A 20934-nucleotide genomic window follows, 5' to 3' on the forward strand; every position below is an offset into this window, starting at 1 on the left:
GACTAAACCACTAAAATGAGGGAAAAAATGTCCAGTGATTTTCAATTTTTAAAAAAATAGGAGGAAGAATAGTGAGGGTCCTGTTCTTCAGGAGAAAAAGAGAGTAAATTCTGACTCTAGAGAGGAAATTCTGACAAACCTGTGGTAGACAGTACCCAGCGTGACCAGCAGGCTTGCCTCCACCATTATTGATAGTGAGAGAAAGAATCATAATTATAGTGGAAATAAACTGAAATAAACTCCAATTTTACCTTCAAAGCACATTTGTCTTTTATTCTGTGTGTGTGTGTGTGTCTTTTATTTTTTAATGTGCTGTAAGATTTTCAGCTATAATGAGAGAATAGGAAAAACTAAACATACATTCCATTTAGTGAGGTTTATAGCATTTTTGAGATTTGATCCTAATATTTTATGACAAAATAGACAAAAAACCAGAGTGGAGCTGAAAAAGGAAACTTGTTTAAGTCTTAACCCACTTCAGTGAGAGTTTTAACTGACTCTTCTATGCTTTGTGAGGGGCCGTGTCTGGCTGGCTGCTGTTGTAAAGCAGTGTGTGGCTTTGTTGCTCCTCCTTTGTTTCATTCATGACTTATGCTTGGGCTCTTTCTTCTGGACACAATTCTGTTTAGTTTTCATTGTTTCCTGGACCAGCATCAAATTTGTCTCCTTGGAAATGAAGTATTGAGCAAAGAGATTGCCCTAGCAACTCTTCACTTTATAAGATACTAACTGGCACTTTTAATTTCCAGTAGACCAGAAAATTTTACCTTAGTTCTTTCAAAAAGATAAATTCACCACCATATTATATACATAATAGAAGTATTTTAGTTATTTGATGAAGCTGCAATTAAAAGCTCTTTATTGCCAATTACTTTGAAAAAGGCTAAAATAATTTGGAAACGTTAGTCTGCAACATTGGAAAGTCTACATTATTGTCATCATTATCATGTTGTTTACAACATCCCAATGTTAGTAGGCAGACTGAGGGGCACCCCAAGACTCCCAAACTTTGCACGCTCTAAACTGGTTCTTCCTATTGCTTCACAAAGATAAAGCATACTCTTGTGCATTCAATAGAAAAGAACTTTAATAGAATTAGTGTGCAATAGAGAAAGAAAAAGGATATAGTTTCCACATGAATTTACCCATCCCCTTGTGGGTAAATGCCCAGTCTAATAGGGTTGGCCCAAAGTGGGGCCACTGAGGCCCAAAAGCTTGTCACAAGTCTAATGAACCTTCTGGCAGGGAACCACAGGAATATCAAGGAACTTATGTGTAAAGAGTTTAAGGTTGCTGTTCAAGACATGGCATTTCAGTGCATTCAGTGTAGTTGCATTGAACATGACAAAACTATATACTGATAGGATTATCTTAATTAAAAAATTTTGAAGGATAGTTTTTACAAAGGTTACATATAATCATTGTGTAGAAACTTTAGAAGATACAGAAAAGTGACAAAGAAACAAAAGAGATGAATCAGTCCATGGTTATCTGCCAGACCAGATAGTATGTATATATCCCTTATTCTTTGTTTTGTTTTTTTTTTCCAAAATGAAGTCAAACAACATACTTATGTGTCTCCAGTTTTACTCAATAATCTATTGTAAACATTCCATGCCAGCAAATAGTCATCTACTATACCAATTAAAGTGCTCACTAGCATTTTAATTGAAATTCAAGTTGGAAAAATTTTCTAAAAGTTTAGCTTGAAAAATGTGAGGTTTATTCTATATTGTAGCAATATTTTCAAGAGTTTATGAATTATTGACACCTCTTTGCTGTGAATTTTGGGGCACTGCCCTCATTTTGTTCTGTGGAGCCTCCAAATGTTTCATTTTGAAAGTAGAGGTGTAAACTTCAGTACTAGGTGATTTGCACTATTGCATTAGCTATAAAAAAGTCATCGCATACAGATCCAGAGTCACTATGTGGAATTTGCACTACATTTACATTTTTATTCCACATGCTCAGTCAGACCTCTCCTTGGCCAATCTGGCAGCACTCTCTGGAATATTCTTTGGAAGAAATGATTTAGTGGAAAGCAGTGAAATTGGCAAATTCAGGCAGAGTTGAAGAATATATGTATAAACACCAGTTTCACACTATTTCCTCATTTTCAAAATATTGTATGATGGCTTCTAAACTTTCTACCTATGCTGCTTTAATAGCTAATAGCTGTGTACTTTGCTTTCTTCTTGTAATGATCACTTGAGAATGAATTTTAATAGTTGCACTAATATTCAATAATATATATTACTATTGAGTTGTCAGAAAAGTCATGAGGTATCTTAGAAAAAATGCATGATGACTTTTCCAACAACCCAACACAATTTAAAAAGAAAATCCTATGCAGGGTAGTTCACCTTGAATTTTAAAAGTGGCTACTTTCCTATATTTTTGCTGTCACTTAGAATAGTAGCATCAAATAAAACTTTGCCAACTGCTATGTGAAAATGGCATTTCATTTTAAATACCTGTTCTTTTGTTTGTGAATAGTTGTCTTATATAAGCTAAATATGTCTCTTAAATCTTGTTCACATTATTCACATTCTTAGGAAATACCTCTTAAAAATAGCAAAGTTACACTCACTTCATGCCTCAATCACTGAGAATTCAATTTTGGTGGAATCCAAGCTTAAATATGTTTTACAATAGAGATAAGCTGTAAAAGATGTTTGAGCCTCAGTCATTATTTCAATTTACATCTAGCTTTAGCTTCCATGTTTTCAAAAAAACAGTCACTTTGTATATTAACTATGCAAGAAACCAGTAGGTTTTTTAAAGAATAAAAGAACTGTAGAGTTTAGTAGAGAGGGAAAACACTTAGCAAACACTACAATTCTGTGTACATACATCTGTAGTGGGATTGAATGAAAAATATGTAGAGTGCCTAGTACTTGGACAGCATAAAGGGTAAACACTCATTGTTACTGGTAAAACTATCCTTAAGTACAGTGTTGCTAAGGGTCCCTCCCCCATCCCTCTCCCCTAGTCAAAATCTTCTCTCACAGGGTGTGATTATTCATATCAATTTAATAAGGTTTCTAGGTTAACTTCAAGAGAATTGAAGTAGGTAAGACCTTGAAGTTCCCTTTTGTTATCAAATAGTTTTCAAAAGGGTCCCTCATCCGATAGTTATGTCTCACTTGCATTCTAAAAGACAGAAAGTAAACCATTTTCACAGAAAGTGTGATCAAGTGTTTTTATTTTCTAAGAAGCTGTCAGTTTCTTCATCAACCAGATTCTCCTCCCCTCTGGCTTCCTCACTCAAGGCAGTCGCTGTGATTCTGATCTCCCCAGACCCTATGAGAATGTTCTTTGTGACCTCCTAGTCACAATCCATTTGACATCATAAAGACAGCATCTCATAGGACATCCAAGTAACCATCATGTTGTAAAAACTAAGACCACAGACTGGAAGTGTGGAGTATGACTTTGTCTTTCCCTAAATCTGCATGCAGAAAGGAATGAGAGAAAGTGCACACAAGTCAGAATTGAACTGCGACCACACTGAAGTACACAATGGCCGTGCAAGGCATGAGATCCAAACCCACAAAAGAGGGAAGTAAAACAGTAAACCGTGGATTTTCTTTAAGAACATGAAAGCAGGGGTCAAGCTGGTCTCAGTCAAAGGTTATAATGTTGTTAAATGTTTTGTAGTGTTGATTTGCAATTGAGCCATAAATTGGTAAATTTGTAGAGCTATTTATAGACTTTGAACACCCTTTTTCCTAAGGAATATAAAAATGGAAAGGTCTTTCATTTTGTTGACATTGATTTTTTTCTCTGAAAGTTTATGTGATATGTTGCTCACTTTTGAGAGATGTTTTTCAATTCTGCCAGCTTCCTTCACTCTAGTCTACACCTACTTTTTAACTAGGTAAGTGGGTGTTTATTCCTTCCTTTTAAGAAAGAGTGGTTAGGGCCTCCCCTGGTGGTGCAGTGGTTGAGCACTGGGCTGCGAAGCTGCCCGCAGCCTCTGCAGCTCCAGTTCGATCCCCGGCCACCGGCGAGGGTCCCACATGGTGTGCAGACCTCTCCTGCCACCTGCTGCTCCCCTCAGCAGTGTTTTCAGTCCTTCTGCCTGTTCTGCTCCCCGCCCTGGCTCTGGTGAATTCTCTCACCCTCCCACGCTTCTGACTGTACCCAGTGCTTGTATAAATAAATAAATAAATCTTTAATAAATAAGTAAATAAAAGTAAGGGCTTGTTCTTTAAAAAAAAAAAAAAAAAAAGAGTGGTTAGAAGCCACGTGCTGAATCAATGCATGTGCCAAGTAGTGAGATTTGACTGCACAGCCTCTCAACTTCATTTCTTTCTCTTCAGTTTTCTTAATCTTTGCCTATTTTGGTCTTCATATTTTAACTGAAAAATTAATATATTTAGTTTTCAATTTCAATGTCTTTTTCCCACGATTTTATTAGTTACAATGCTCTTGTTTCTTAGACCCATCTATTTCTTCTTATGGCACTTGTTTATGTTTTGTACTCTTGCAAGACTATTACATCTTTGAACAACCTAATCATAATTACTTGTCATAAAGTCATTGTATGACAAGTCATAAAATTAATTTTTTCTTGAGTGATTGACATCTGATTATTGATTTGTTTAGTTATCATTTACAGCATTTCACTTTTGTGTATACTTTGGAATTTAATATACTAGCTCATTTTAATAAGGTTTTTCAAAACCTTTTTCTCTCTTTCTCTTTCTGTTTGCAGTTACCTAAATCCATCCCTTGAGACCCCTCATTGGCATTTACAGTTCTTGTTCCATGGTGATAGAGGAACATCGTAAACGAGATTGAGAGGACATTAATTAACCCCCAAAGAGTCAAGTTCAAGATCTATAAACAGAAAGTGAAAGAGGCAAATAAGTGACCAAGCTCAGGTCTTGCTTGTGAGGCTACCTTGGGTCCCCGCTCGCTAGTCAGGGCTTCTTCCACAAGGGCAAGGAACCTCAGACCTGTCCAGGCTCAGGCGCTGGGTATTTCTTGGGTTGTCTTACCGGGCGCTCATGCCCCATTTTTTCCAGGAGCTGGGCTCCCACTGCCCTGGTGTCACCAAACCCACAGCTTCAGCCCTGCTCCTTTGTTCACATTTCTGTTTACCTTTTAATTATAGAATCTATCAACACTGCATTCTTCTTTTTCCTTCTTACTTCCCTTGCCTTCTGTGTAGTTTTTCTTAAACAAAAAACCACAATTTTTCTATGATTTTGAAGGTCAGTAACATAAAAGCATGAACTATATCATCTTGATTGAATGTAAAAATTTACTTCTAAAAGTAATTCTCTACATTTCCAAAATCTACGTACTCATTGTGGTTGGCATCATCTAAAAATTTGAAACAATTGTATCTTAATATTCTCCTAGATCTTTCTTTTTTGTTGTTTAAATATTAAGATATGGAATATACCTTTTTTGTGAATATACACTTATTAATTTACTAACATATATATTGACGGCCAAATATGTGCCAGGCATTGATCTAGGCGATAGGAATACAGCATTAAATGTAACCAAGTTCCTGTCCTGGTGGAGTTTATGTTCCACTAGGGAAAGATGTATGATATACAAACAAGTAAATGTATAATATTACAAATGTATAATATTGTACTATTAAGATGGCATGAAATCAGAGACATCTCCAAACCCAGAAGTAAGCACCAGGTGATTTAAAACTCAAAAAGATGTCCTCTCTCTGGAACTCTCCTGGTCTTATAGAATGTAGTCTCATTGATCACTCGGTCTTCTTTATTTGATATGTGAAAGAATCTTTGATAAACTGATATGGAAGATGGTCAAAAGATATTAATTACAATTAGATGTTCCCTAGAGAGGATCAGGCATAAAATAATTATGTGAAAAAGTATTCAACCCAACTATTAATTTACATAGAAACAGCAATGAGCTCCTTGTTCTCCTCCCTCTCATTAATTTGACAGAGGCATGTGAAGATAACAATTCTGACGAGGGTTTCCTGAAACAGGTTTGTGTATGTGTGTGGTTTAGTTATTTTAAAAACATCTTTTAAAAATTGGTAAGGACAGGCTAGCAATGATTGCTGATTTTTCTCTGTGATTTTCAAATTTTTCTACAATTATTATATATTGATTTAAAAATCAAACAACACATCATACAGCTATGCAAATATGTTTTTGAAGGCATATGTTGACCCATCAAATGATGCTTTCATTTGCCATTGATGTGTAGGTGTTCCCTCTGGCACATGTTTGCAGTGACACGAATAAGATGACATTAATTAACCCCCAAGGAGTCAAGCTCAATATCTACAAGCAAAAAGTGGAACAGGCAATTAGGTCCTATGAAAAGTGAGTATTATTCCTGCCTACCCTTTAATGGTTGTGCATTTTGTTATTTGTTTTATTTTAGCTTGCATTTTTTATTTGAAGTAGCTACTTTTAAGTGTCTATAAGGAATATCAATAGCAGCTGCAAGCATGGGGTCTTCCTATGTGCCAGGCACACTGCATTACCTGACTGTATCTAATAGAGTTTTAGAGAAAATATCTTCCCTTTTCAAAATCTACAGAAATCTTATGTTTCCATGATAGCTCTAAAAAGCATTCCTTTCAGCAGAGTGAATTTGATCATTTTGATTTCTAACATTCTGTAAAGTGATTAATAAAACTCCACAATGGTGAAATAATGGTGATAACATATGTGTATTGTTTAAACACTTTTTGTGTCAAAATCGAGAAGATGATCAAGTTGACTACAATGAAATGTATACTCCTAAGCAGTCACTGGTTTAGTACAGAGAAAGAGAACTCTTCACCAGAGCAGATATACCAGTCTCACTTTGTCCCAGGTCCCCACCCTGCTCCCAGCAATTAATTAATCCTTGGTGTACATCACTTAATTAAATTTTGAGCATACACAGCTTCTCTGGGCAAGCCCATTCTTGGTTCTGGAAGTTCAACTTTTATTTCACACCACAAGGGTGGGAAAAATGAAATAAAGTACATAGAGTTCATAATGTACATAAAGGCCGTAATTCTGTTACCATTTTTCTGTGTGTACTGTGTTTGTTCAAAGGAAATTGAAGGTCTCACTCCTGACACACACAATCCAGACCATAAACTGGCCGTGCCCTACCTAGCCAGTCACAGGTCTCCGCAAATCTGCACCGGAACATTTTCTACTGCCCTCAACTAAGAATTGAGGCTTTCTCACCTGAGCTGCTTCAGCTGCCTGCATGGGATCCTCAGGGTTGCTCTGAGTCTGGGAACTGGATTAGCTATGCCAAGACTCCCCCTTCTTCATGGGTCTGAAACCATGCTCATTAGTTCCCCTGCACTCTGGCAGTGACTGCTTCCTGTCTCCCAGAAAGGCCTTTTCTTGCCTCCCAGTCCAGCTGCTGCTCCTGACAATGACTCAGCTCAATGTTTCCTCTCAGACAGACAGACTCCCCAGGGACTCCCCACCCTGCATGCCACCCTCCGAGTGCAAGTACCCATCTCTTCCCTGGAGGATATCAACTCTGAGGACAGGGCTTAGACAGTCTTGCTTTCCCCTGTTCCTTGCAGGCCAAGGAATATGTGTGTGTGTGTGTGTGTGTGTGTACACACTTGACTATTAGAATTTAAATTTGATCAAATTCAAATTTAGTTATTAGAAGTCATCAAATTCAATTATTCACAATGTAATATAATAATGTGGTTCATATTGTAACTTAATTGGTTTGAATCAGTCCATGTTCGAGTTCCGCAAGCACCAGCTCTTTGAAAGCCCATTGCAGGGCCAAAAGTGAGGGCCTTGATGGCTGATGGTCCTGGGTTTCACTCCTGGCTCTGATACCTACATAGCAAATCAAGAGACAGTTGTGAGTTTCAGATGTCTTAATTATAAAATCTGTCTCACAGGGTGGTTTTGAGGATTATGTAAATTAAATGCAAAGAAGAATATATGTTAATTATTTCCCTCTTTCATTCTCCAAATCAGCTAACCCTAAGATAACTGTAAGTATATGGATGTAATCGTGACATAGGTCTTCCCACTGCATTAACTCTATCCCAAAGGACAGAAATGACCCCTCCCCAGGCAGAAGAAAGCCTTTCTTCCTTAACAGTAAAACCAAAATACAGATTAGAGAGATTTGCCCCAATTCTTACTTCCATTGAGTAAATCTGGAAAAGCCTTTTAGTACCCTTAGAGATATATTACACAATAGTATTATTGTTAATAATAAATTAAATGTGACTATTTTTAATAACTTTAATTTTAATATAATCAATAATTAATATTGATTGACCTGTATTTACATTTAGTATTATTGATTTGATGTTTAGATTAAATGAATAATTAATTTAATATAGTTATTTTAATAATAATAACATACTATTAATGGTATATAGAACAAAACTACCAGATTTTTTGTATTCAATTGTATTGAAGAATTTTGTTGGAATAAATGTCAATTCCCTTTTCCATCTTACTCCAACTTTCTAAAGATATGCAGAATATGAAGAGCAATTAATAAAGCTTGGTTAACCCTCACCCCATCTGTAGCCTTTCCAAGATATTTCCCACCACCAGGAAGGTAGCTATAACTCTAAATCTGCATGGTTAGAGATGCCGCCGTAAATGGAAAGCTATTAGCCCTTTGACGAAAATTGTGACATAAGCTAGCTATTTCAGTCACATTTAGTGTCCTTCTGCAGGAGTCCTTTTATTTCAATATTTTAAGAATTGAGGCAGCAATGTTGGTTTTGTATGTCTGAGCACAAGTTGTGAGTGTGGATTGCCAGAGCTGCCTGGCATTGGGATGGCATCTCCTGCAGCTTATTTGATTGTGAGTCTAAGGTCCGCTTGAAGCCCTTAATCCGCAGGGGAAGCCTCAGTTCTAACCTGGCTCTGAGACCATGCTTAGAACCTCTATTTGAGATCTCTGAAATGTTCAGGTGGCTGACTAGATTTCTGAAGTGCCATTAATTACAAGTTGTTCTGTGACTGGGTCAATTCTTGAGACAAGTACATTTATGAACTAAAGAAAGCTAGTGAAAGCAACCCCTCGACCAAATTTCACTCTCCTACACAAAGAGGAAAACTGTTGTTAATAAAACCCCTGAATCAAGGGGCTGGAGCAGCTTCAGAGAGACCCTCACTCCTGTGCCCTCCCGGCTTCTCATCTGGACTACCCTCAGGCCACACTGAGGGGCCTCCCGCTTTCCTGCCAGTGGAACTGGGTTGGACACGCTCTCAGCTACCTTCAGTTCACACCCACCTGTTTTTTTTGTGCTGTGTGCTTTAAAACATTACAATGACGAGGGAAGTATCAGAGGTTATAAAAATGTGCTCTAGGAAAAATATTTTCTAAAGGATCAAATTAAAATCAAGACATGTGCTAGCTAATTGGACCCATATTTACCAGTGGTTTCTCAGAGTTTCCAAACCTCACCCTTTTCAGAACGTGCAGGGGAAAGAACATTGAGTTATTCTGGTCATTTTGTATCGACACATCTCCTTTAATTCTCTCAGTCCAAGGACAGATGTTGTTGTCCTTGTTTTATCCAGGAGAGAACAAGTGTTTCTAAAAGTTATGTAACGGGCTCACCCAGCAGCATGTGGAGATGCTGAGATTTGAACCCACGCTTTTGTAGCTCCAAAGCCCTTGTCCATACTTCCAACCTCCATTCGACACTGCCTCCACTTTCAAGGTTTAGCTTTAAGAGGATTAAAAAAAATTTTTTCAGAAAAGCACACAAAATTGAAAACACATCCCAGGAATCCTTTTAACAAGTCTTAAAAGCCCTGATCATTGTTACATGAACCAAACTGGCCCCAAAGAACCAGAATATTCAAGGGAAACAAGCCCGGTTTATTTCCCTCTTGCCTACTTTTTCTACCACTGGCAGGCTATTTTCCTGTGTTCCATATAGTTCTCTGTGCTGTGCATACATAGCCCAGTGAGTCCTCAGTAACACGAGGAGGGAGGCATGTCCTATTATTGTCTCCATTCTACAGAACAGTTGCCTATGGGCCAGTGTCTCCCAGCTAGCAAGTGGAAAGGCTCAAGTGAGCTTTGTGTCCAGCAGCCTGGCTCCAAAGTCTGTGCTCATCACCAGCATGCCAGGCCCTTCCCAGGACCACACTGGGAGATCGAGGCCTGATAACAACACCCAAGTGCTCTCTCAAGCCCTGTGCCCGGTGCTGGATCAGTGGTTAGAAGAGCACCCCTGGACAGTGGCAGTGTTCTCCCATCTCATCTTGATGAAGATGGGATGACAGCTCACAGCTCAAGGAGCCCAGTTTGGGTGATGATGTAACTGTAAAGAGCTGAACCAAAACCTCTAATTAGTAACAAAGACAGGAGCTACCTATGTTATGGAAGTCACTGGCGCCAAACTCCTCCTCCTCTTGGATTGACAGCCTCTCTCTGCAGTCAATCAGTAGTGAGTTTTCATCTTAGCACCACCAAGGAGCTGGTTGGTGCTTCCTCTGCCTGCCCCTCTCAGCCTTTCACTTGGAAAACAACGGCAGGCCTGTTGATCGCGAAAATATGTTCCAATTCTTTTATTTATGACCCTATTAAACACTTTGCTCTGAGAATCCAGACATAAGAATTTCTACTGAAGACAAGCTAAGGACACACCTGTTTTCCCTTAGGAAGAAAAAATGTAGGTGTTTAGAAACATCTTCGGGCAGAGATAATAAGGACCAGTTTATTGACTGCCTCTTCTCAGCCTGGGTTTTACCTGACTGAACTTAACATTTTCTCCTCCTTTACTATTTGATGAAACTTCCACAAAACCAGAGACTTCTGTAGAGAGGCTGAAAGAGGGAGACATTCAGGTCCAATCTCTCTAAGCAAATGTCAGTGGTGTGGTTAGTGATGATGGCACTTAGCCTGGACAATCACCCCAGTGTCCCCTCAGAGCCTACCAGGCTCAGCCTTTTACCATGAAATGAAAAATTGCTACTACATAATAATTTTTGATTTTTTTTTAAACAGACGTTTGAATAAAATTGTTTGGCGAGCACTGTCTCAAGAGGAAAAGGAAAAGTAAGTCAGTTCCTCCCCACTTTTTTTTTCAATTTTGGTGGAATTCATAAAACCTACAATTAACATTTGAAGTGTATACTTAAGTGGTATTTTCAAAATGTGCACAGCACCACCTTCTAGTTTCAAAACTTTTTTATTACCTTAGAAAAAATACTTTGCACTGTTAAACAATCTTTTCCTCATCCCCCTCTGGTAACAACTAGTCTGCTTTCTGTCCCTATGAGCTTGCTTGCCTATGCTAGGTGCAGTTTCTGAAAGGAGTCAAGACGGCAGTGACCTTGGTGTCTAGCTTCTTTTACTTAGTTAATGCAGAAAATGAATGTTCTCAAATTTCAACCAAATTTTAGTACTACCTGCTATGCCTGAATTTTTATACATACCACATTCCATTCTTATATATACCACACTTTTATCTTCCTGGTAGGTACACCCCTTTAACATTACATAATGTCCTTATCTCTTACAATACTTTGACTTAAAATAGTCATAATTTGTTGGGTTTTTTAAATTATACTTGATCAAATCTGCTTTGGAACCACTTTAGTAATTTTTCCACCAGTTATACTTCAGTTTTCAAATTTCTGTTGGGTTCTTTTTAATAGTTTCTATATTTTTATTAACATACTCATTTTATTCATCATTCTCCTGATTTTACTTTTCTTCTCTCAGTAGTCTCTGAACTCACTGGCACCTTCCAGATAGTTGTTTGTTTGTTTGTTTTCAGGTAATTTATAGTTCTCCATTTCTTTATGGTAGATTTCTGGGAATTAATTTTATTCATTTGATTGGGCCATCTTGACCTGTTTCTTTGATCTTTAGTTGAGATTTGGGCATTTGAAAAAAAACAGATCCTCCACCTCTACTAGTTTTTATAGATTCCATTTTATAGTCATCAACCATCTTGGCTAGAGAGTCTAGGGAGCTCTCACACCTTTTCCAGGAATATATCTTCTTTAGAGGTGTGTGTGCAATTTCCCAGTAAAACAGATTTGCCCAAAATCAGGGCCCATAATCTCCTGGTCCCCACAATACCTGTCTTGGGGTTGCAATAAGCCATGGAAATAACCTCTGTTCTCAGTGTCTCCTAACCTGTCATCCAAAATATACTGTCATTTCTGTCAGTGCCCTTAGGTGAGGCAGAAACCAGTCTTGGCGGCTCCTCACAAAACCAGAATGTTTGATTAATCTTCAACTCGTCTCTTTTCTTTCCCAAGGAAAAGCCAGAATTTAGGAGTTTTCTCCAACTGCACCATACTGTGACAGGGAATGGGAAGGGTTAAGTCAGGCAAAATACAACTTTATTACTACGTCCATGCCTGCTCTTCTGGCATTGTACTTACTTGGACAGCTACTGCACCTCTTACCTAGTTTCTGAAATTTTCACAAGACAATTTGGTCCACATGTTGTTAAGTTGATGTCTCTGTGGGAATGAAGGTCTAATGTTTCTCATTTCATCATCTTTCTGAGTCATTCCAATTTAGATTTTTTAAAAGAATTTTTATTCTCTTCTGGAGATGTTTGTTTGTGGGTTGAATCATATAGTTGTAGTGGGTTCACACTTACTTTCTAATACCTGACAATAAAAAGAAGTAACACTTTCATCAATGAGAATGAAAATTATGAAATACCTCCCACTCCATCTTCACCCCCTACCTCCTTCACACACACATCCCTCTTCTAAGAGAGTCTAACTCAGAGGTAAGCTGGAACTGGATATAGAATTTAGGAGTTGGGCCCATACACCACCATGGCTTTTTCTGTGTTCTTCAGTCTGTTTAAGAGGTTGTAGACTTCTGTTCTTTGTGTACCAAAATAATAAAGCCAGAAATGTTAGGCCTATTTAAGCTTGCAAGGAAGAGAGAACATTATACTTAAAATAAGCCAAAAGAATAATTACTGCACCGAGGCAAATATTTGGGTTTGTTTTGTTTTGCCGTGCTTTGCTTTATTTTCACAGGCACTGATAGGCATAGCTGTGTTAAGCCTTTTGAAATTCGTTTTTGTTTCTGCCAAATAGGGAGTTAGACCTAGGGAGTAAAAGATGTGAAAAAAATCTCATGTGTATCAAATTCTTTTAAATCAGATAATCAAGTTAGGTATTGGTGAAAAGCACCTACCATAATCCATGGGGATGGTTATTTTTAACTGGTGCAAGTGACCAAAACCCTAATAAATGAGAGGGTGTGGCCATGATTCTGCCTGCTGACACCTGACACATGCTTTGATAGATGTTTCTCAAGAGAGGCTATCCTGAAAACTATCTTCCTGTATTTTTTCTACTGTGATCACTTTCTTTGTTGGTTTTGTTTTTTCCTTTATTTTAAATTTTAGGTTAGATGCAAGCAAACCAATGAAATATTTGGAAAACAAGGCAGCTTTAAACAAAGCATTAGAACGTTTGAATTGGCCCATTTCATTAAAAGAGCTGTCGATGCTTGAAAATGAAATCCTAGCTGGGAAAATGTATGTCCAACAGGCCATGGAACTCCAGGAGGCTGTCAAGAAGGAGAATCAAATGAACAAGACACTGGGAGAGGTGGGTGCCATGAAAGTGTGTGCATTTCCTCCCTCCTTCCTATCCCATTGTTGCTATTCCTACATTGGCTTCCCTCCTCTCTCTCCCACCCAACACACTGATTTCTAAAAGAGAACCCATTCAGTTAAGGTCCCAAGTCTTCAACTGAAAGGAAATGCCATTTGATTTTTCTATGTCCTTCTTTAAACATTACATCTTCTAATTAAAAATAACTAAAAAAAGTTTAATGTAGTGACTAAAAGTCTGAACTTTGCTGTGACCCAGATTAGGTCTAGCATCAGATCTGCCACCTAATCCCTGTTTTGATTTTGGCCAGTTACTCTGTTTCCCTACTCTCTAACCTTAATTTATCTGTAAAATAGGGATATTAATAGTATTGTTATAGAGCAACCCCGATATTAAACGGGTTCCTGGCTGTGGGTCCTCACCCGCGCGCTTTAATGGGACTTATGAACACTCTACTACACACACACACAAAAGGTTAATAAAAGGTTTATTTACAAGAGATAAGGAAAATGCACAACTCAGGGAGAAAATAGGGAAATAAAGTCTTTAATGCGTCCTACCCGATCCAACGACGTGGAAACCCAAAGGCACTCTCAGAGCTGGCCGGACGCTGCGAGCTGGCGGAGAGCCAAAATGGGGGAGCCCCAAAGCCCACGTGTCTGCCTTTTGTATCCACCTGGCTGCTTAACCCCACCCTCAGGTCCCAGCCACCTTCCCTTTGGTGGTGATGGGATTTGGAGTTCCCAGTGTCTTTGGCTTTGACCTGGGGTGGGGGTGGAGTCCACAAAGCCTATATGGAATTAGCTTTGGGACATCCTTTTCCCCCTAACAGTATCTGCCTCATAATATTGTTATAAAAGTCAAATGAGCATTTAAAGTACTTAGTATTGAAAGCCCCCTCATAAGTGTTAGCAGTAATTATTATTAATAAAGCAAACCTTCTTAAAATAATCTCTAATCTGACTGCATACCACTTTAGATCATTTACTTTTAGATTCTTTTTTCTCCTTGAACAAATTTTTTTAGTTGAATGCATTAGTGCCCATAGTCATTTCATATTCTGTTTAATTTAGTAATATCTCTTACTCTTTCTCTGATTTTCTTTACTGAATCTTCAGATTGATGTTTTTGTGGTTACACAATAATCCATGGTATTATGTTTATAGTCTGATTTATTTAATTCTACACTGAATGTTAGACATGTATTTATTTTCTAGTTTTCTTTTCTTTTTCATGTTTTAATGATTTCTAGTATGGATATAATTGAACTATTTTGTTAGGATAAACTCCTAGGAGTGAGATTCTTGAGCCAATGGAAATAAATGTTTAGGGCTCCAAGAGGCCCAAAGAGTTCCAAACAAATTAGTACCAGAGAGACACACTCCTAGACACATCATGATAAAACTATTGGAAAAACGGTGACAAGGACAGAATACTAACATTGAGAGAAAAAAACAGTAATCTATAAGAGAATACCAGTTAGATAGACCAATTATACTGCCAATGGACTTTTCCAGGATAAACCTTACAGGCAAGAAGGGAATGGCAGAAGATATTTAAAGTACCTAAGGACAAAGATTTCCAGCCTAGAATCCTTGATTTTACAAGATTGACATTCACAACAGATAAGGCATTTCACTGTAAAGAAAAAACTAAAAGAATTTTTCTACACCTAGCTGCTCATTCAAAAGGTGATAAAGGAGTTATTTTAAAGAGCACAACAAACATAGAGGTAACAGACACCCAAGTATATACATGGAGGAGAAGAGTGACAATGTGTCCTATCAGATGGAGTCTAGACCAGAATGTTGAACAGTTACACAATCTATCATATACTAAACCCAGCAGATCCTTTATATAAAAATGAATGGAAGTAACACATAGACAACAGATATGGATCCTAAACAAAATATAAAAGGAAGATGTCCAGAGAACAAAAGACAAACTGAAAAATAGTAACAACAAAATGGCAGTGAACACTTAAGTCATAATAATCACCTTAAATGTAAATGGCCTGATTTCACCAGTCAAAAGGTATAGAGTAGGACCTCCCCTGGTGGCGCAGTGGTTGAGCACTGGGCTGCAAAGCTGCACACAGCGTCTGCAGCGCTGGTTCGATCCCCGGCTGCCAGCGAGGGTCCTACATGGTGCGCAGACCTCTCCTGCTGCCCGCTGCTCCCCTCAACAGAGTATTTCGTCAGTCTGTCTGTTCTGTTCCCCACTCTGACTATGGTGAATCCTCTCACCCTCCCGCGCTTCTGACTGTGCTTGTATAAATAAATAAATAAATTTAAAGAAAAAAAAAGGTATAGAGTAGATTTCAAAACACAGTTCAACCTTCCGCCATTCACAGGCTCCCCCATCCTACCAACAAAGAGAAGCAGGAGAGGAGGTGCTGCTAGAGAGACAAACGCAGCAAAAGGACAGTCTTTCCACCTCCTGCTGCCCTAGACTTCCTGCTCCCATCAGCTCGTCCTCTCTGTACCCCACCCGCAAGCTGTTACCTACAATAAAAGTCTCAATGATAATTAGTCAATGGGCTCATTAGATAATCGAAGTGAAGCAATCCATCTTTTACTCTTTAAGAACAGGTCCAGCGATCACAAATTTGATATAGGTTCAAACAGTGAGTCCTTGACATTAAAAAAAAAATGTAGGTTTTTTTTTTTTTTGTCTTCTTGTAAGCCTTCTCGACAGGGGGCTTCTGGTTCTAAGTTGTTTTGACTTAAATATGTAGTGACGCTAACTATGCACAGAGGAAGGCTGTGGTTTAATCTCTTCCTTTCTAAAGAATGTATTGACACTGGGCCTCCCTGGTGGCGCAGGGGATTGGGACGCAGCCTATGAGACTATGAGATCACAGCCTCTGCAGCACACTGCTCCCCTCAGCAGTGTACTTAGGTTGGTCTGCCTGTTCTGTTCCCCACTCTGTGTCTGGTAAGTCCTCTCTTCTACACCTCTAGCCTGTGCCCCCGGCTCTTGTAGCTCTTGTATGCATAAATAAATCTTTTTTTTTTAAAAAAAAAAGAATGTTATTGATACTATGGAGATGAGAAGGCTGGGTACCCATTGTTTAAATCTTTATGCTGCTCTTTGGTCATTAGTGAGGGTTGAAAAGGCTGGTTTCACCTGCAAACAGTAGATTGTGCACAGCTGTTTCACAGACTTCAAGTCAGTGCAGATGACTTCGCTCTCTTGTCTGGCAGAACAGAGAGGTTTGTTCCCAGAACATTTACACTGTGTTCACAAAGGAAAACAGGGTGGTGTCATCCTTGGGAGCCAGCCTCTTGGGACATGGAGATGGACAGGGCAGGGAATAGATTTGGGGGCAGATGAGTGGGCCAGACAAAACCATACAAAGCTATCTCAAGAAGTTTTCTTAGCGTCCCAGTATTTATTTGTATGACCTTTGTGAGATGTGGCTATAGTAAATAACTGGTTGTGATCCATACTCCAGGCAGTCACACAAAAGTGACTCCAGTCGGTGTGACTTTGTTCATCTCTGGAGCAGCAGTGAATGGATCACTGTGTCTGTGACATCCAAATGACATATCTCAAAGCTGCAGTAATTTTCAGTTTCAAATATTTAAATGTTTTCTCTTTGATTTTTCCTTTAAAGAACAATGAGGGGTATTCTCAAAGGAGGTGTTACAAATTTGCTCTTCAAGCTAGGGAAGTGGTTTTATTCAGCATTGAATGCATATTGATGAGATTCCTTTGCTGCTACCAAAAAAAAAGCGGAGGTGTAGGGGAGATGGGAGAAGGGAGAGAAAGAGGGAGAACACACACACACACACACACACACACACACACACACACAAACCTTTATAGCAGCAAAAGGCCTTTGAGTTGCTATTTATTAGTTTGTGATTGGAGATTTTTCTTTCAGGGGGGTTAGCTTCCCCACAGCCCAGTACTGCCATAATGTTTGGAGGGGAAGGATGGTTTTATTGGTCAGGGCTTCATCCTGTAATTGTTTCCTGCACACCTTAAGGAGCCACTCACAGCATAGGAACCACAGAGAGGGAAGAGAGTGAGGCCAGACGCCTGCCTTGATCAGTGATCTGCTCAGGGAGTAGGCCCCGAAGATGGAAGTGAAAATTGCACAGAGTTTTGGAGACTTGCATTTTCTCTAGTTATACTGCTCCCTAAGGTGGTGGGGAAGATGGGTAGATGTGAAAAAACACTCCCCTAAACCCTTCTGGATTACAAAAAAAAAGGCTCAGTGCACAAGACTTATTAAAAGGCACAACCATTTTCTCAGCACATCCTCCTGGCAGATGCTTCCCTCCTAAGCCTTGGTATTTGTGGGATATTCTCAGAGCAGGGCTTCCAACCATGATCTGCATTTGCTTTTGAGAAGCCTTGCAAAAGACTTGACTTCCTTCTCTAAGGGATGGGGATGAAGCAGAAAATTACACTTAGAGTTTCATTCCTTTGTCATAAAGGTTTGGCTCCTGTTAAAATGCAAATGCCCTTGGGAAGGAAAAGCATACCAAATTCTTCCAACTCCTTAGCACTCATGGGACACTCCCAGGCCAAGAGGGACTCAGCAGGAGTTTGCCAGTTCTGATTTACATCTTCCTGTAAGGTCTTTTTTTTTTTTTTTTTCCATTCTCTCTCTGGAGGCCATTTTTTAGAGGGTTGCAGACCCTGCTTACACCTAGAGAGGAGGAAATCCCTCTTAATCCAAATGAAGAGAGAGATAAAGAAGGTCAGAAAATGCCCCAGGCTGGCCCTGTGTTCCTTACCAAGATTTTCAAAGGAATTGAATTTTTCACAGAGACAGTTTGCAAATGTTCTGGTCTCCTTATTAGGCATCCTAGGGAGAGGAACCCTCTGAGCAAGGCCTGAGGGTTATATGTATTATCTTGATTATAGCAGTCACAGATTTTAAGTTGGTTTTAGGGACTAAATATGAACAGAGAAGCATGTTGGAACAGCCACTAGTCCAGTTTGGTAATTGTTTGTGGCAGAGTTCAATAATTTAGGATAGGGAAAATATTTAGTGTTTGTTCTAGAATTTTGAGAGAAGGACTAGTTCTAGTTAAATCATAGAAATGTATTATGTACCTTATGTGGCAGCATGTTTCATGGAAAATTTTAAAGCATCAAACATTTGCTAACTTCATTATCCCCACCAATGCAAACATCAAAGCAAACCCAAGAACATGGCCTTGAAATTAAGTGACGAAATGAAAGGCAGGTGGCATCATTTTGGTACTTTTATAGGATAGCTCCGATATTGAACGGGTTCCTGGCTGTGGGTCCTCACCCACGCGCTTAAAAGGGACTTATTAATACTCCACTACAGGCACACACAAAAGGTTAATAAAAGGTTTATTTACAAGGGAAAAGGAAATAAGGAAAATGTACAACTCAGGGAGAAAATAGGGAAATAAAGTCTTTAATGCGTCCTACTCGATCCGCCGACCTGGAAACCCAAAGTCACTCTCAGAGCTGGCCGGATGCTGCTAGCTGGTGGAGAGCCAAAATGGGGGACCCCCCCAAAGCCCACGTGTCTGTCTTTATACTCACTTGGCTGCTTAACCCCATCCTCAGGTCCCAGCCACCTTCCCTTTGGTGGTGATGGGATTTGGAGTTCCCAGTGTCTTTGGCTTTGGCCTGGGGTGGGGGTGGAGTCCACAAAGCTTGTATGGAATTAGCTTTAGGACATCCTTTTCCCCCTAACAATTCCTACTCTGCAAAACTTGTAAATTGAATCTGGCAAAGAAGTGAATTGGGTCCTCTAAATTTTGAAGACAAGGTAAAATGAAATTTCCTGGTGGACAATAGTCCGACTCCCAGCATCACAGCCCTTCTGACTTCTTCACTGAAATAGGCATGTAGTTGTTCCCATGCACCTAAAACAAGGGAATTGGTGAGCTTCTTTACATAGTGCTAGCATTTCTTGTTCTCATTCTGCATCCCCTATGACTCTCATCCTTCAAGGAATTCTTTTTAAAACCCAGTGGCTTGTATATATTGATATGGGTGTGAATACGTGAGGTGTGGCAGGAAAGCAAAGGGAATGTTCTTTTGTATGTGCTGTACTATGTCCTGAAAGTCTTTGACAAGATCAGAAAACAGTGGGATGCCATCTTTCTAGAAAGGTTCTGTCAGCATTGTCACTGAAGAGACAGAGTGTCTAGCTCCCCTGATTACATCTTTCCATCCTGGGGAACCAGTGCGCCATTCTGTGCAATGAGCCCTTGTAAAGTTGGCCTTATAGGTTTGTTTTACTGTGTCTAATCTACTTTCTCTGTCCTATAACTGAATTGACTATGCAGTGAGGAGAATAAGTCATTGAGTGTGCAGTGAAGCGTTCCTTCCTAAAGCTACACGCTTTGGAAACAACCAGAAATTAATTCTTCTAATAAGTACTAACAGTTGGAAACAAAGGTAAAATAAAGTAAGTTATGTGTACTAAGGCCTTGCGTATTTGTAATGGGCCTTTCAGGTGAACTCCCAGGTGTGTGAATGATTTGAGAAGGGAGGGACACTTTTCAGCCATTAGGAAAGGTATTTTCTTAGGTGGCTCACTTAGTATGTTAAAGCGAAACATCGAAGTACTCTTTGTTGTTACCATTCATTGTTGCCCATTCAGCAAAGGTATTCACATATGAGTGGTGGTTTTACATCAAATGAATTGGAAATTGGGTGGCAACTATAAATGAAAAGGTAGTGTTCATGATTGCATAGACTACAAAAAACATGAGTCTGAAGACCTGAAAATATCCCACAATTCCTTTAAGAGACCATAACTCCTAGTGCATTATTTCATCACTGCTGCAGACCTGGCTCTAAGTTTTCATCTCCCAGGAAATAACCCATGCTCCCACTTATTTTAATGAATCTGAAAATCATGTCCAAACAGATCCACATGATAGATGAGTGCAACAGAACAGTTATATCAGGGCACCATGGAAATGAGCCCACTTATTTCCAGAGTCCAGACTGTATTGAATATGAATAATGATCCAGAGCAAATGGTGTGCACACTACCTGAAGTTACTTAAAATTTTATAGTCAATTGTCTCATAAATTAGAGACTTCCTTAAGTGGAGTCCTCCATATGAACTCATAAAATATGCATTGGGCACTTTATTTATGTTACAGCTATACAGCTGCAAAAAGGGGGCATCAAAATGCCTGTGAAAACACATTATATTGAGCTTGTATCATGGAAAAGAGGGGCATTGAGGATTTGAAAGAGAAGAAACTGAATGAAGTCTCAGGACACTCCGATTTGGATAGAAACCTAATTTCTTTCAGAAACCAGCAAAGTTTTTGAGTTTTCAGTGTTTAGGGCTTTCATTTATTTTAATATTTAATCCTAATTATTCTATTATTTGTGATGCTATTA

At 39.0% G+C, this 20934-nt stretch overlaps 1 protein-coding gene across 1 annotated transcript in view; it reads left to right on the forward strand.

Moving 5' to 3' along the window:
• VWA3B (von Willebrand factor A domain containing 3B) overlaps positions 1-20934 on the forward strand; it is a 155482-nt gene that overhangs the window by 112184 nt on the left and 22364 nt on the right. Inside the window, 3 exon segments of the mRNA XM_037527901.2 lie at positions 6214-6332; positions 10975-11025; positions 13358-13562. Coding sequence (XP_037383798.2) covers positions 6214-6332; positions 10975-11025; positions 13358-13562 — 375 coding nt within the window.

The sequence above is a fragment of the Talpa occidentalis genome, unplaced genomic scaffold (assembly GCF_014898055.3).
Source record: "Talpa occidentalis isolate TD23 unplaced genomic scaffold, MPIMG_talOcc4v2.1 talOcc4.5, whole genome shotgun sequence".
In the NCBI taxonomy this organism is placed as follows: domain Eukaryota; kingdom Metazoa; phylum Chordata; class Mammalia; order Eulipotyphla; family Talpidae; genus Talpa; species Talpa occidentalis.